Here is a 15615-nt window from a genome sequence, read left to right on the forward strand (position 1 = left end):
TTTGAGAGTTTTGCTGTAATCTTTTCTACTTCATTTGGCTCAACTGTTTGCCAAAAAAATGTTTCAGAAGGAACTGATCTATCGCCAGATCATAATATGAGGTGTTAGTGGGTGGAATACCATTTGAAAGTTGATGGACTGAATTTAAAAAGAAATCAGTGATTCGTTTTGGATCAAGTGTTACTGCTTGAGAGTTGCCGCTAGAATTTTCCTGTTTAATGATTTCCCAGGCGGCCTTACATTTATTTGGGGCTGCCTCAATGTAACTCTCACAGGCCTGCCTTTTTGCTCTCTTTAACTCAGACCTATAATTGTGTTTACAACCTAAATAGGTATTATAAGCCAATAGAGCATGTTCTGACCTACTATCTCTTAAATTCTTATATACATTGTACAAGCTCAACATGTAATCTTTTTCCTTAGCTAAGTCCTGATTATACCATTGTACTTTCTTTTTTTTAACTCTACATTTATTAGATTTGCTAACTAGAGGGGAACAGTAATGCCAAAGATTGACAAAATGCTTAAAGAAATTGTCAAATAAAACATCAACTGTTATCATACCAGAATTAAATCTGTTGATCATTTCCCACTTTTAATACTTTAACAAATTTATGAATAAGTTTATTTGATTTTCTGTTTGCTTTCTGATTAAAATTTTATTGCAACCACTATTATAATTTTTACTAGGTTCACCCCTATGATCTCGGTATACCTGCATTACATGAGAAATATGGTCAGCAAAATGTCCCTCTAAAGAGCTAATATAATATAAATTATCAGTAAAATTAACCAAAATGTTATCTAGGTGAAAAAGAATTAATATGGGTGGGAGTTTTAACTGTGCAATTCAAATTTAGTGACTTAAGTAAGTTTGAAAAATATATTGAGTTTTGACTCTGTAATGCAGTCATTTCTATATTAAAATCACCACAAATGGCAACCATGGCATTTTTAATCAATAATTCTTTCATAGCCTGTTCAAAGTTATGAAAAAATGAATCAATATTCCCTTATGGAGATCTATACAAACTAACAATATACATATTTTGTTCAATTAATTTTAAGCAACATATTTCAATATCCATTTCTATGCTAAAACGTTCTAAATTTATTACTTTATAATTTATATCCTGTTTAACAAAAATTCCTGCTCCACCATTTTTTCTAATTTTTCTACAATAAAAACTAGCAGGCAAATAACCATGAGGAACATACAGGTTTACTTCGTCTGTAGTCAACCAGTGTTCAGACACACAAATAATATCAATTTTTTCTTCACTACAAAATTGCTCTAATTCTAATAACTTATTTCTAATACTTTGAATATTAAGTCGCAGTATTTTTAAATGGTTTACAGGCTTACTTACTGCACTAAAAAAGGTCCCTTTGATACAATTTGAGATTGGTTCTGCTCAATGATCTGTATATTGTAGGTTGAAGACCGGTTATGACATCACTCATGTCCGCCTCCGCTATACTGATTCCGTCTTCCAGCTTTTTTAAGTTCAGATCAGTTGAATCTTCTTGAACATTTTTCCCAGTTGATTGACTCTTTGGAGAACTGGAGACGATGTTGGAATAGGCAACCTGTGACCTGATTACATCACGATGTTGATTTGAAATTTTATGTTTAATATTTTGAAATATTTCTTTGATCATTAGGCTTATCTTTTCCTTCCCCTTGTTATTGAAGTGCAGTCCATGAGATGTGTATAGATGTCTAGGCAACAGATAAAGTGGTAATATAAAGACATGGTCTTCAGATTCGGCTAAGTGCTCAATTTCACTGTTAAGATAACTTAATTTTTCATCAAGTTCTGGCTTGTCATGTCGTAGGGGCAATGTAGCTAGGATCAAATTAGTGTGAAGAGTGGTTTGAATTTGTTGTTGAATATCATGTAAGATCAGGTTTTCACTCCTCTTCTCAAGATCCTAGGGTCTCTCTAGTGCATTAGGATATCCATTCCAATCTGGTCAAGTGGGGCTTTCTGTATTCGACCAATTACGTCCTATTTACTTGTGGGACTCATCAGGATAGAGTATGAATCAACACTGTGATCACCGATCTTAGAGACCAAACTTCAAAAGTTGAGGTGATACAGAATATATTTTTTAATGATTGTTGGGGATCGTCAAGGCATGTAGTATCGGAACATTGATGTTGAAGCACTGAAAGCTGAATTGGTGCTACCTGATCTCTTGGTTCAGTAATATGTAGCCAATGTCATCTTCCTCTACCAGATTTTAAATGGGAAAATCAATTGTCATGAACTGCTGATGGAGATTGACATACGGATCCCTTCTTCAAGAATTTGCTCTCAAGAATTATTTTGGATACCTCACCACACTAGTGCATACGCTTCCCAAAGACCATTGGCAAAAATCCTGCACCTGAATAACACTATCTGCAAAGAGGTGGACTTTTTCTGCAGCAGCAATCAGAAAACAATCCCTAAGCTGTTTCACACCAGATTAAGATACTACCTACCTACTATGTTTCTGATTGTTATGGCTGTTATGTTACTATTCAATTAATGTTATGTCACTATTTATTTGTCTTATTATTTATTGTTCTGTAGTTATATTGTCATTCTTTGTTACCAACACTCTATTTATCAGCGATGTTATATATTATGTTGTTTATTGTATTTGTCAACGCATTTAAGTTAGGTAATTGTGATTAAATTTGTCATATCTTGAAACGTATGTTTTGTTGAACATTTGCTCACAAGTTTCTGGTTTGATCCTGTTAGTTCTAGTTCTTAACCCAACTACTGTGATAACTCTTAATTACAGCTTCTGTAGCTTATTTATAACTGTAATATCAGCTAAGGTCCTCGTATTAAGAAATGTTGCAGTTATGCATATGAATGTATTGTTTTGTAATATTGATTGTAATGGCTTGCTGTTGAAATAAATAAAATGCTAACTCCTTAAATTGTTAGCATTTTGAATGAACTTACCTCGCATGGTGATGGATACTTCGCATCTTCACCTGAGAAAGCTTTAGTTTTACCACAAATAATATGTGGTAAAGAAGCACCAAATCTACTATAGTAAGGATCTTCTTGATCAAATGAATGGGACACACAATTACCATCCCTTTTATCACTTGGGCTTTCGTCAGAATATATGAGAGGAAATTTTACTCTTTTTACTGAAACACAATGTACCAGATATTGAAATAGTCTGTATTATTATTAAACATGTTGTAATTAATTACCTATATTGCTAGAACAGTAACTCAACCCAAAATTTAAGATGATAAATTTAATAAGAGTAGTTAAAAATATCAATACTGTAATACTATAAGGTAGGAGTTTACCACACCACATGTCGTGTGAAAGGCTTTGCCGAGGTTGTTTGCAAAATTTCAAACCTATAGCTCATTCATTCATGTACAGACAGATAGACAAACAGATAATCATACAGAAAATACATTTTTATATCCCCCGGCAAACAGAAGAGAACTGACGCTCAGCCAAACACAAGGAGAGACATGCATAATCCATCTAACTCTGTATGCTAATATATAAATGAATCTTCATACAACATTTTAAGTCTCGAGGTTATGTGGTTTAGAGATATCTTGTGAACATACAAGCAAATTTTGAAGGCGGACAGACTGAAACTATTTTTTCCACACCTACGAGTGATAGGCTTTGCTAATGCTCAGCAGTTATGAAATTTTAAACTGTACAGACAATGTTAGGAATCAGTTTAATGAAATAAGTAATCGGACCACACTTATTTATTTCAGAACTTCCAGGGTTCACTCGGTAAGATGACTAGCTTAGGTTAATTTAGGAGTTTTAAGAATGCATAATTACATTAAAATTCAATACTTTAAGAAAATGTAGAACAGGAATGAGGGAGGGGGAGGGGGAGAGAGAGAGTGAGTAAGAGAAACAGATATTCATGTGAGCTTAGGGCGTTCGAAATTCTGGCTCGACCGCACCAAATAAGGGATGCTACCTTTCTCTCCAATAGTTTAATCCACTCAGAATGTAACAATTCTGATTGTTATCCAATTATAAACAATCCAAGCGGACTGACTCTCTTCAAAGAGGTATTGACCCAGACACTATCTAAGCGGATCTCTGAAAATTCATGCCTGTTTCTATAAAATAACTGTGCAAATATTCTGCACATGGAAATTTCCATGCCTACCGAGGACAGAACTGGGCTTATAATTTATATTTTTATTTTTATGCTATTTATATGATATATCTTCTCCTCCTGCATTACTTAATCTAATACGGCTGACTGCATTATTTTATAGTGTATTATTACAATTAAACCATTAAAAAAACATCACTTTGAATTAAAATACGACATATTATTGATAATTTTAGATTTTTAAAGTTTGACTGATTGAGACCGTACCCTATGCCCTCACTGTGAGTCGCTACCAGTAAAGTCTTGCACTGTTTCTTCATTATGTAAGTCACGAGTCAATCACGTAATGAACTATGCTCCCTACTGAACGGCCTGTCCACTACAAACTCTGACATAGCGTTTAAAATTTGAAGGCTCTATTTACAAATGTTATTTATTGGTCTATATTTTTTTCTTTTACCACAAAGTACCTCGAATTATACACAGAAGCTCAAACTATCGAGACTTGAATGAACAAGACTCTACTATATTGTAAACTATACAGATAAATATTATAATAGTGTATGACAACAGTTCAATTTACACTATCCTACTGGTGCCTATATAGGACACCTGAGTATGGTGTGGTAACTGTATTTATTCATTCATGTGGTAACTGTATTTATTCATTCATGTGGTAACTGTATTTATTCATTCATGTGGTAACTGTATTTATTCATTCATGTGGTAACTGTATTTATTCATTCATGTGGTAACTGTATTTATTCATTCATGTGGTAACTGTATTTATTCATTCATGTGGTAACTTGACAATCTCAATACTCTACAGGCAGATGTGAGTTAATTCTTACCAGCACGATTATAATTTCCACCAAATCCAGTAAAAAACAACTCTTCCCAATTGACAGGTGGGTCGGTGTGATATAAACAGGCTGGTTTGACAAATTTGGTGAAGTTCACTTCATCATGTGTTTTTAATAAGCTGTAATCATATAGTAGTGTTGCATCGTCGTCGTCACCTACATCGTCACTGAACGGATAAACTAAAATTTCTACTATAACGAAAACCACTTCATTTGGATTAACTTCTGTGGCTTGTAATGTATCTTTCGTCCCCAGCATTATTACATTGGATTGTAATCTGTAAAAAACATCATGTAATTAAAAAAAACAACAATGAAATAATTGTAACAGAATGTATTACATTAAGATTTTAAAATAGCTTAAACTTCCTACATTACCTTAAAATAGCTTTTTACAAATAAAATTATTAAAAGAAATCCAAAATAAATAAAAAATTCCTTGATGCTTATGAAACGAATTTTATAGAGAAGAACCAATACGATTTAGTAAATATTGAACCTGGGTCTTTCAAAAATTCACCATTACTACCTTTAATCTAATTAAATATGAATCTTTACATATACAGATACATACTTCCTGTAAAATCCTTCTTTAAAATTTTTTATCTCTTTGTAATTTTAATGACACACGTTTTTATTTGAGTACTAAATTGTTTCTATTATTATTTTAACCACTTTTAATTCAGTTATGTGGGTCTGATGACGTATTCCTTAGATACGAAAGGCCTCAAAGAAATAAAATAAAATTATTATTGGAATGTTTGTTTTTAAATTAAGTATAATTAATTAATCACAATTTCAAAGTTTTGATGCTGAACACATTTAGTTGTATAATGTCACATCGAACTTTTGTATAAGTAAAATTCGTGATAAGACAAAAGATTAGGTACAAACCCCACGAAATTAACACATCGTTTAGTCGAGAGCACCCATCTTCTACTGATCAGAGTACCTCCACAGTGAAAGAAGAAAACAAGCCTCTGATGATAAACACCGACGAGAGCCTGGAAGAATAAAATAGTATTACTGAAAATGTTGCATTTTAATTCCCTACCTACACAAAGTGCTTAAAACCACACTCCATGTGCCAAATCTGGCAAATACAAGTCTATTACAAATGTATCTAATCATAGTATAATTTAAAAGCAGCAATTAAAATTCATCCACATGTAGCCCTTCTTTTCTACCCTCACTATAGCACTAAACAAATTTGAAGCTCACACCAATATCAAAATGTCTGGTTCCTTTTTTGTGGTATATTAAATGTTTTTCTTATTTTACATCAATCCGAATATTAAAAAAACAATATATCAGTTTTTTCTCCAAACTAATGATGTAATACAAAATTTAAGTGTTTTCTAAGTTACTGTTCTAAATTTTTAATATACTAACCCTTAGCGTACATTTTTGTAAATATTTTCTGAAAATGTCAAGTAAATTATATTAGAATCTTCTTTGATTAAGCTAATGACGTAAAAGTGCCATGACTTTCTGTAAGTGAAGAGCGCATAGAACAATGTTCATCAACAAGGACTATCTATAATAATCACTACAAGGCAGGCCTGAGACCAATCAATCAAATAGATCTGAGGATTATGAAATTATTTTGTTCTGGAATGAGATTATGTGCTCAATGAAACACGATGAAAGCAACTCTGTCAAATATGTACATTTATAACCGTATTACAAGAAAAAATACCTGATGGGGAATTTCGCCATATGCTAGGCTGCCGTCTACCCAGTCGCTGTATGAGAAATTGTTCCGTTTGGTGTACATATGATCTTGTTCACATGCATACTGGCATGTATCAATCTTTTCTTCGCACAACATTCTTCCATAGGCTTCACACACTGTGGACAGAAAGCGCAGATTAATACAGTTTACAGAAAAAGGAGCTCTAAGTCCTTTATTAATTAATTTTATTTACTTAAAACAATTCAATTGTATTTACTTAAAACAATTCAATTGCATTTGCTTAAAACAATTCAATTGTATTTAATTGTTTTATTGTAAAACTATTAAAAGATTGCAATCTATAAATCTATTCATGAATAAATAATCATATGTTATAGTTTGGGACCAGAAAGAATAATACAACTGTAGTTCACTCAAGAGAGTCTATTGTGTAAATAAACAAAGAATAATACAACCGCAGTTCACTCTAGAGAGTCTATTGTGTAAGTAAATAAAGAATATTACAACCGCAGTTCACTCAAGAGAGTCTATTGTGTAAGTAAACAAAGAATAATACAACCGCAGTTCACTCAAGAGAGTCTACTGTGTAAGTAAATAAAGAATATTACAACCGCAGTTCACTCAAGAGAGTCTACTGTGTAAGTAAACAAGCTGTAATTTAATCCAGCCACCAGTGCTGGAATCAAACCTCTTGCCTTCTCTGCCTGCTCTTCATCATGAATTGTACCCACCCAAGAACAGCCTTATTTACTACCCACCCATCCAAAAACCAGTCATAACAATGCCAAGGCGCCTTCCTGCACTGCCTACCTCTTCGACCCTCAGCAGAGACCAATAATACAAGTATATTACCGACCCATATGGGAGAAGTGTGCCGACTCAGTGTTATTCAAGTTGTCATAGTTTTGAAAATCCACCTTAGATTTTGCCCCTCATCCTTTCCCGCCACCCGTTCCCGCACTCTTGATAAATTCGACATTGAAGTTTACATTACAGCATAGCCTCAATCAAAAAATTATCATTTGAAATGTATTTTAAAAAACAATCCAACAACTGAAATCAATATTTTGATGTGACTTTGGGAATATTATTTCATATAATTACGTTTCAAAAACCCGTCCATTAGAAATAATGGACAGAGATCTAAAAGTGTTTGTGTATGTGTTTTTTCTATCTCACTGATCAGTTTTTTTTTTTTTTTTCAGTGAAATTGTCAATCATTTTTTGGTTTCCATAAGCCATCTAGGAAAGCTTTGCATAGATAAATGAAAAGCTACCATTTGACGTCACAGGTAATATCTATTGGCTAGTGATAAGCAGTAAAAATTTGAATGACAAACTTATATGCTAATCTTTAAAATTATCAATGAGATCACTAAACATATTATATACGAAATACGGGATATCCAATTGACCTTGTATTCAATTCATCCCCTACAGACCAACTTGTATCACCATTGCCGTTCGTCAATTGCTTCCTTATGAAGACTGCCTTCAGACTCTTTCAATTATTATTGATACTAATTCCTACACACACCCAGCAGGGATCACTTATGTCTGGTTTATACCTTCCAGTTGAACACCCCACTGGGCACAGCAAAAACTGATGTGTTACTTAAATCTGGGCAACCTTATGGATGTCCAGGAGCGGCACATCACTAACCGCTAATGTCGAGATTCTGGGGTTCATGGGCAATTCAATAGGTCTAGTCTGTTGGAGTTGGTGGGGTTTTTTCCCTAACATCAGAGGTTCTTGCTAGCCTCAACAAGGGTGTGCCACCCCCTGCCTACTTTGACTGGAGATGCTGGTTTAGAGCTGGCCTCCCCTTCTTCCAGGGAGACATGACTTTGAGATGTAGTGCCCTAATTCTTCCTCATGTATCTTGATAGGAGGAGGCTCCTACTCCCTAACTATACCATAATAGCTCATCTTCGCTAAAATCATCTCATGGTCCATTGAATCAAAGGCCTTAGAATAATCCAACATAACAATGGAGTTATATTTACCCATGTCTTTGGCGTCAATCATATCACTGAAAAGATTTGTCAGGGCTGTACATGTACTATGATTGCGCCTGAAGCCCTATTGCAGCTTCGGTAAAATATCCAATGTTTTCATAAAACTGTCTATTTGTCGAATGGCAATCTTTTCCAGTATCTTAGACATGGCTGGGAGTATTGAAATTGGCCTTAGCTGGTCTACCTGATTGGCAGCTTGCCCTTTCGGTATTGGCCGAACAATACTTGTTTTCCATGACTTTGGAAACACGCTGCCAACCAGGGAAACATTTACCAGGTGTGTAATGGCTTTGACTGCGTAGGGGCTCACTGACTTGATCATGTCAATCGAAATTTCATCGCTGCCCAAAGCTTTAGATTTTATTTCATTCATTGCCGAAATAACGTCTCTTTTATAGACAGTATAAAACTTAAATTTATCTCTGATTTCTTCTCGACCATTGGTTGCAAAAATTCCAATACACTTTTATCAATCTTCGGGCCAGCTCCCATGTTTATAAAGTATTCATTGATCTCATGCGCTTTAAGTTTAGGTGGAATGTTCGAGCAAACCCTTGTTTCTACAATATCATTTTTCTTAAGGCATGTCCAGAACTCTTTTGGATTTTTTGAAGAAGAAAGCTTATCAGAAAAAAATCTCTTTTTTTCCATTCTGATCATATTATTCAGTTGGTTTCTTATTTCTTTGTACCTCTCTCAGTCATCTATATGCCTGTACTTCCAATATCTATTTCGCAACTTATTATTAACCTTCGTCATCTTTCGGATGTCATCGTTTCGCCATGGGGCTTTTTTCTTGGACACTTTCTTACATACTACAGGGGCATTTTTGTCATATACTTTCCTAATATTATTTGTTATCCATGCCTCCACAATATCAACGTCTTGTTCATTCAATATATCATCCCAGTCACAAGCCGCTATCTCGCTTACAACTTTTTCTGGGTCAAAGCTGCTAAAATCTCTATATTTAATAAATTTTTGTTCTATTTTGTTCTTTGTAACCCCAACAATGCAAAAGGTTTTGATGATTTGCTGTTCCCTTCTTTGTTGCATATTTTCTTTCTTGAATATTTCTAAGGTTTCTCTTTTTATTCTTGGATTATAGAGTGAAATATGTCCAAGCACTATTGTTTTCTTGAATTCTATTGCAGGTTTGGTTTCGTAACTGTTTTTCACCATGACTAATTTTCCCATACCCAGTGTGTATAATGTATTCACTATCTCAGGGATATTAAACGTTTTATTTCCTAATCTATACTGAGCCACAACGCATGACGTTTTGTAGGTGTACACAATGGAATCATCATGACCTTCTATTATAATCTATATATACATAAAAATGAATGTTTGTGTGTTTGTCCTTTATAGACTCAGAAACTATTTGACCGATCATTATGAAAATTTGTATGTATATGTATTTTTCCACGTAGAAGGTTTATATGCTATGCCCATTAATGTAACTCACCACCAGGAGGCGCTGCAAAATATATAAGTTATCAAAGCGCCTGCACATTGTAAACTACAATTACGAGATAGTTGTGTATAATAACCACACACTATGTGAAGGCGCTAAGTTTTTATGGATATTTGTCTTTCAAATGAATTTCTGTTTCGCCTTATAGCTTGAATATTAGACCACTTTATTATTAAGTACTGTACGTGTACAATAGGGTGGGCTGAAAAAACTAAATTTTCGAGCATCGAGTTCTAATAGGGCTCAAAAGTTGCGTATTATTGAGCTGATTAAGAGAAAAATAATAAAAAAAAATTAATTAAAATCTTTAGTTCGCGCATCGAGCTTAAAGCTTTATAAAAAATGTACTTTTTTGCTTCTTTGAAAAAATATTTTAAACTCGCTTATGATGATTTTTTTAAATTGTACTACCATATATATACTACGTTCATAAGTCCATAACGTCAATAAAAATATTTAGATACTTTAAACCAACATATAAAGTTTGCAAAATGTAACGAAAATCTCTAACAAATTCCTTAAAAACAAATAATCTAGTAGTTTGATGACTCACGCGGTGAGCAGCAGGAAGTTAGGCAAGGAGTAGAAAACAAGTCACTACATGAAACCTCTGAGGTATCTGGCGCCGTAAGCAAGTCGCGACATGAAACCTCCCTACCTGACCTATCTTTGTTTGTGCTTCAAGTGAATTTAGTTTTTTTGCTGTGCGATCGGTTAGTTCTGAAAGTTGTGTTTTCTGTGTAGTGGCGGTGAAATGGCTGTTTCAAACAAACTATTAACAAGACAGTCGCACCGGTTTCGGTTTATCCAAAGGCCTCAATGGGGTAAGTCTTCCTACATATGAGGATGTTTTGTTGTGTTGTTTCGAAGAAAGTTACCAGTTGTCAGTAAAATCAGAAACAAAGAAAAACATTTCTTTTTCTCTTATTGCGGAGAATGTTGCTTTTCAGATTGAAGCTATTTATGTCAAAGCCTCAATTCCAATTGTATCTCACACACGAGTTGTCCAAATGATTCGGTCTTACCACGATTCATATTACAACTTGAGAAAATCATATAATAGGGATCATAAAAAAGACTTGTTTCAGAAGAAAGTAGAGAAATTTGTTACAGAATCCAAATCAAAACTTTTTGACATTGCCGCTTGTAAATGTCAAATGATTTACACTTGTCAAAGTGGGAAAAAGACAAGTTCCTGTGACTGCCCCATTATAATGGAGTGCAATTGTGATAAACAGAAAAAGATACCTATCACAGAGAGAAAGTTCTTGCATGATCAGCGAACTAATAGGAAGACATGCATTGGGGGTGTAGATAAGGTAGTGACAAATCAACTCTTGAAGAAAGAAGAAAGGAAACAAGCAGAGAGCCTGCGGGAAAACTTGAATGATGGTTTTGAAAAGGAAGCCAAGGAAATAGGAAGATCTTCGCAAGAAAATCCGACTGAACGTAATACACCGACAACCCCCTCCAATACATCTCAAATGAGACTCAGTCTTCAATCAACTGCTTTAGTTAGTGACATATTTGGCATATCTGACAGAGCAACGGCAGCAATAGCATCGAGTGTGCTATTTGATCTTGGAATGGTATCAGAGTCAGATACTTCACTAGTAATTGACAAAAATAAAATTCGAAGAGAAAAACAAAAGGCAAGACAGGCTATTAAAGAAAAAGACCTCGAAAATACAGAAACAAAGGGAATTTACTTTGATGGGAGAAAAGACAATACTTTTTTCCAGGATAAACTTGGAAATAAAATGTACCGTAGGGTCAAGAAAGAAGAACACATAAGTATTGTACGAGAACCAGGAGGCCAATACATAGGTAATGTAAGTCCAGACAGCTCAACTGGACAAGGGATTGCAGAAAGCATTCTCAAGTACCTTGAAGATAATTCCTTTGATTTAGATGAGGTAGAAGCTGTTGGTTGTGATGGAACAACAACCAATATTGGTTGGAAAAACGGAGTAATTCGAAAAATATCAAAGTGAAAATTAATCGTCCACTCCAGTGGTTTATCTGTTTACTTCACTTTAATGAACTACCGTATAAGCACTTATTTCAGTTCTTGGATGGAGAATCTACAGGACCTTCAACTTTCAGTGGAGTTATTGGCAAACGTCTTCCCGATTGCAACAAAATGGCTGTTGTGGAGTTTGAAAAAGTATAATCTGAAATCATAGATATTGACACAAAAGATCTAAGCAAAGATCAGCAGTACCTTCTCGATATCATCAGAACCATCCAAACGGGCAATTGTACTCCAGATCTGGCTAATAGAGATCCAGGGCTTCTAAGTCATTCCCGTTGGTTGACTTGTGCTAATAGGGTGTTACGTTTGTACATTTCAGATAGTAATCCTTCAAATGAACTGAAGATTCTTGTTCAATACATAATGAAAACCTATGCACCAGTCTGGTTCGACATAAAACGCTGATTTTTTAGTTAGATTTGTCAGCTGAAATAAAAAAAGTTATCGATCCTGTGATTGAAAGAAACTCCTTTTTCTGTCACCCAGAAAACATGTTGTTAACAATGATAACTGACGAAAGACTACATATAAGAGAGTTAGGTTTCAGAAGAGTTTTGAAGGCAAGTGTGGAAAATAACAGCAAATCGGCTGTAGAATATTTCATACACCCACTCTTAAGTTTGAAGCTAAGGACTACAGTGAGCTCATTGATTGGTCTAAATGCAAAGTTTCTCCTCCTCCTACGATGAGGAAATTAACAACGGAAACAATATCAACCTATTTGAGGAACAAACCTTTACCAGAGTTTGAGTTCATGAACTTTCCTTGCCACACACAAGCCGTGGAAAGGTATGTTAAGTTAGTGACAGAAGCGTCGGACAAAGTGTGTGGTCAAGATAACAGAGATGGATTTATCAGAACCACATTGTTATCAAGGTCTGTCATGCCAGAATTTGGACAAAAATCAGAGTTTAAACCTTCGACGTCATACTAAGGTATGTAAACTTAGGGAAGCGCAGAACATGTAAATAATGTAAATACATTCAAACACACCCTATTTGGTTGGATGGTTGGGTAGGGTGTGGGTGGAACTCGAGTTGCAGCCATCTCCCCGTGGTGAGTTTTGGGTCATTCCACCAAAACATTGGTGAAATGGGTGAAGAGCTGCAAATCTGTGATGTTTTACTCTTTGAAGAAAAATTGTTATTTTCGTACAACTTTCTAATAATTACGATATTTCTTGAAAACCTTATATGTTTGTTTAAAGTATCTAAATATTTTTATTGACGTTATGGACTTATAAACGTAATATATATATATATATATATATATATATATATATATATATACGGTAGTACAATAAAGAAAATCATCATAAGACGGTTTAAAATATTTTTTTGAAAATAGCAAAAAGTACACTTTTACAAAACTTTAAAAAAAAGCTGGTTGCGCGAACTAAACATTTTAAATAATATTTTTTTCATTATTTTTTTCTCTTAATCAGCTCAAAAATACGCAACTTTTGAGCCCTATTAGAACTCGATACTCAAAAATTTAGTATTTTCAGCCCACCCTAGTGTACAATGGCTATAAACATACACTTTTGGCAGATTTTCTTGATAGTGTCAACAAGGTAAACTCTACATCGGCGTTGACAATATAATTCACTTGAACCGAAGTGCTCATATACGAACAAAGCTTACAAAAAGTGTGTGAAGCCGCGGGGAACAGCTAGTGTTGTATAAAGTCCTCTTACTATATAGACCTTTACAAATTAAAATAATCAAACTATAAGTTGATAGGCATGGACTTGCAGAAAAATGCATACGAATACTGCTTCTCTTGACCATCTCATGATCTCTTGTTGTAAACCACAATCATTTAATTTTTTGAATTATGTGGAAACGTGCTTTTAGTGATTGTTTATTTCAGTATGATGACGTCTATTTATACCTGACTTATAGTGAGTTTTGAAGCTCCAATGTATTGTGGCAGTAATTATAATTCATTTGCACCTGATTGAGATCTTTAGCAGAATAAACTGTATAAATATTAATTAATTATCACGTTACAATATTATAGTTATCTATGGTTAAAAAGGATTTAAAGTACAAACGCATTAGTATTTTCTTTTTACTTACTGTAAGATGCTCGAAATCCCGGGGCAAACTTGAGGTAAAATGGAACATGTGGAACACTGGTGAACGGGTGAAGTTCTATGCTAGTTTGTTTATCCTTTATAGTGAGCTGCTTTATGCGAGAACTCTCACAGCAAACTAGATTATTTGACTTTGATGGTAAGTAATCTTCCAGTGGAACAAATTCACAAAATTTGTTCATTGCTTTCTGGGTTTTAACTGAAGGACTCGGGACAGCCTCTTCTGTGGGTAGACATAGATCTTCGCGTGTACAGAAGAATAGACTCATTCTTGTGGTGCTGACTGGCGATATTCCACATACTGGAACTGTAAATCAGCACACTTCATTAGCAAATAAAAAAAGCATTTTATTCCAAGGTATTTCGTTTTTGTTACAGATATTTTTTTTCTATATTTAGTCAAAATGTTAAGTAAGGGAAGGTGATCAATACATGATATGAGGCACTCAATATTAATAAATTATTGTTATTTAAGTATCAAGTAGCAAGGGCAGTTAAAAATTGCAAGAGATGAATCACAAATTAATTTCTAACGTCTGGCAACGTATAGGCCAGTTAATTAAGAAGACATTTTTCAGGCAAGGTTCTCTCTGTCTGTAGATCCACATGTTCCTGGTAAATTATTATTTCTTAGCGCGTAATATTATATAGTGCATATGATGAGCACCATGTGAGATCGGTCATGGCAGAGAACCTCACACCAAATATCCAACATCGATCGAGAGCCATCCCAGGAGCGAGTGTTTGTACTTCCTGTAGTAATGTTGTTATCGGAGACCTTTTTATAATTTAAATTATAGTAGTTCACAAAATATTTGTATAGGTTTAGTATTTTCCAGCTTCTAGCTGGTTCCAGTTGAAACTATTCTGGTTATAGTAAAATGTCATAACTACATCTAGGCAACTACTTTGATGTCTATGAGCGACGTATCACTAACCTAATTGTCAAGATATTGGGATGAAAGAATTGATCGATTTATCTAGTTTACAGAGGAGATTGATTGTACAAGTAGGTGGGACTCCCTTAGTAGTAAAGCTTCTCGAGGTGTAAACTTGAAAGAGTACCACCCGCCAAAGAGGCTGGAGCGGAGCTAGTCCTCTCTTTTTCCAACCTGGCATGGCTGAGATATAGTGCCTGCTATCCCTCCCCATTGAAAAGGAATCATGGTATCTCTAGAAAAGCTGGCTTCTGCTCCCAACCTAACCTGTGCTGAATACCACTCTGGTCCATTATGTTGCAACCTCACCAGGCCACAGTCACACGTATAATTATTATTTTGTTGGTTGATTGGTATACATATCCAA

At 34.5% G+C, this 15615-nt stretch overlaps 1 protein-coding gene across 1 annotated transcript in view; it reads right to left on the minus strand.

Moving 5' to 3' along the window:
- Nucleotides 1-15615, minus strand: part of LOC124364875 — a 49153-nt gene that overhangs the window by 24155 nt on the left and 9383 nt on the right. Inside the window, exons 5-9 of the mRNA XM_046820669.1 lie at nt 14294-14617; nt 6685-6836; nt 5880-5989; nt 4974-5263; nt 2967-3160 (exon numbers count right to left, since the gene is read on the minus strand). Of these exons, the coding sequence (XP_046676625.1) occupies nt 2967-3160; nt 4974-5263; nt 5880-5989; nt 6685-6836; nt 14294-14617 (1070 nt within the window). The remainder of the gene's footprint in view (nt 1-2966; nt 3161-4973; nt 5264-5879; nt 5990-6684; nt 6837-14293; nt 14618-15615) is intronic.

This window comes from Homalodisca vitripennis, chromosome 6 (genome assembly GCF_021130785.1).
Source record: "Homalodisca vitripennis isolate AUS2020 chromosome 6, UT_GWSS_2.1, whole genome shotgun sequence".
NCBI lineage: Eukaryota > Metazoa > Arthropoda > Insecta > Hemiptera > Cicadellidae > Homalodisca > Homalodisca vitripennis.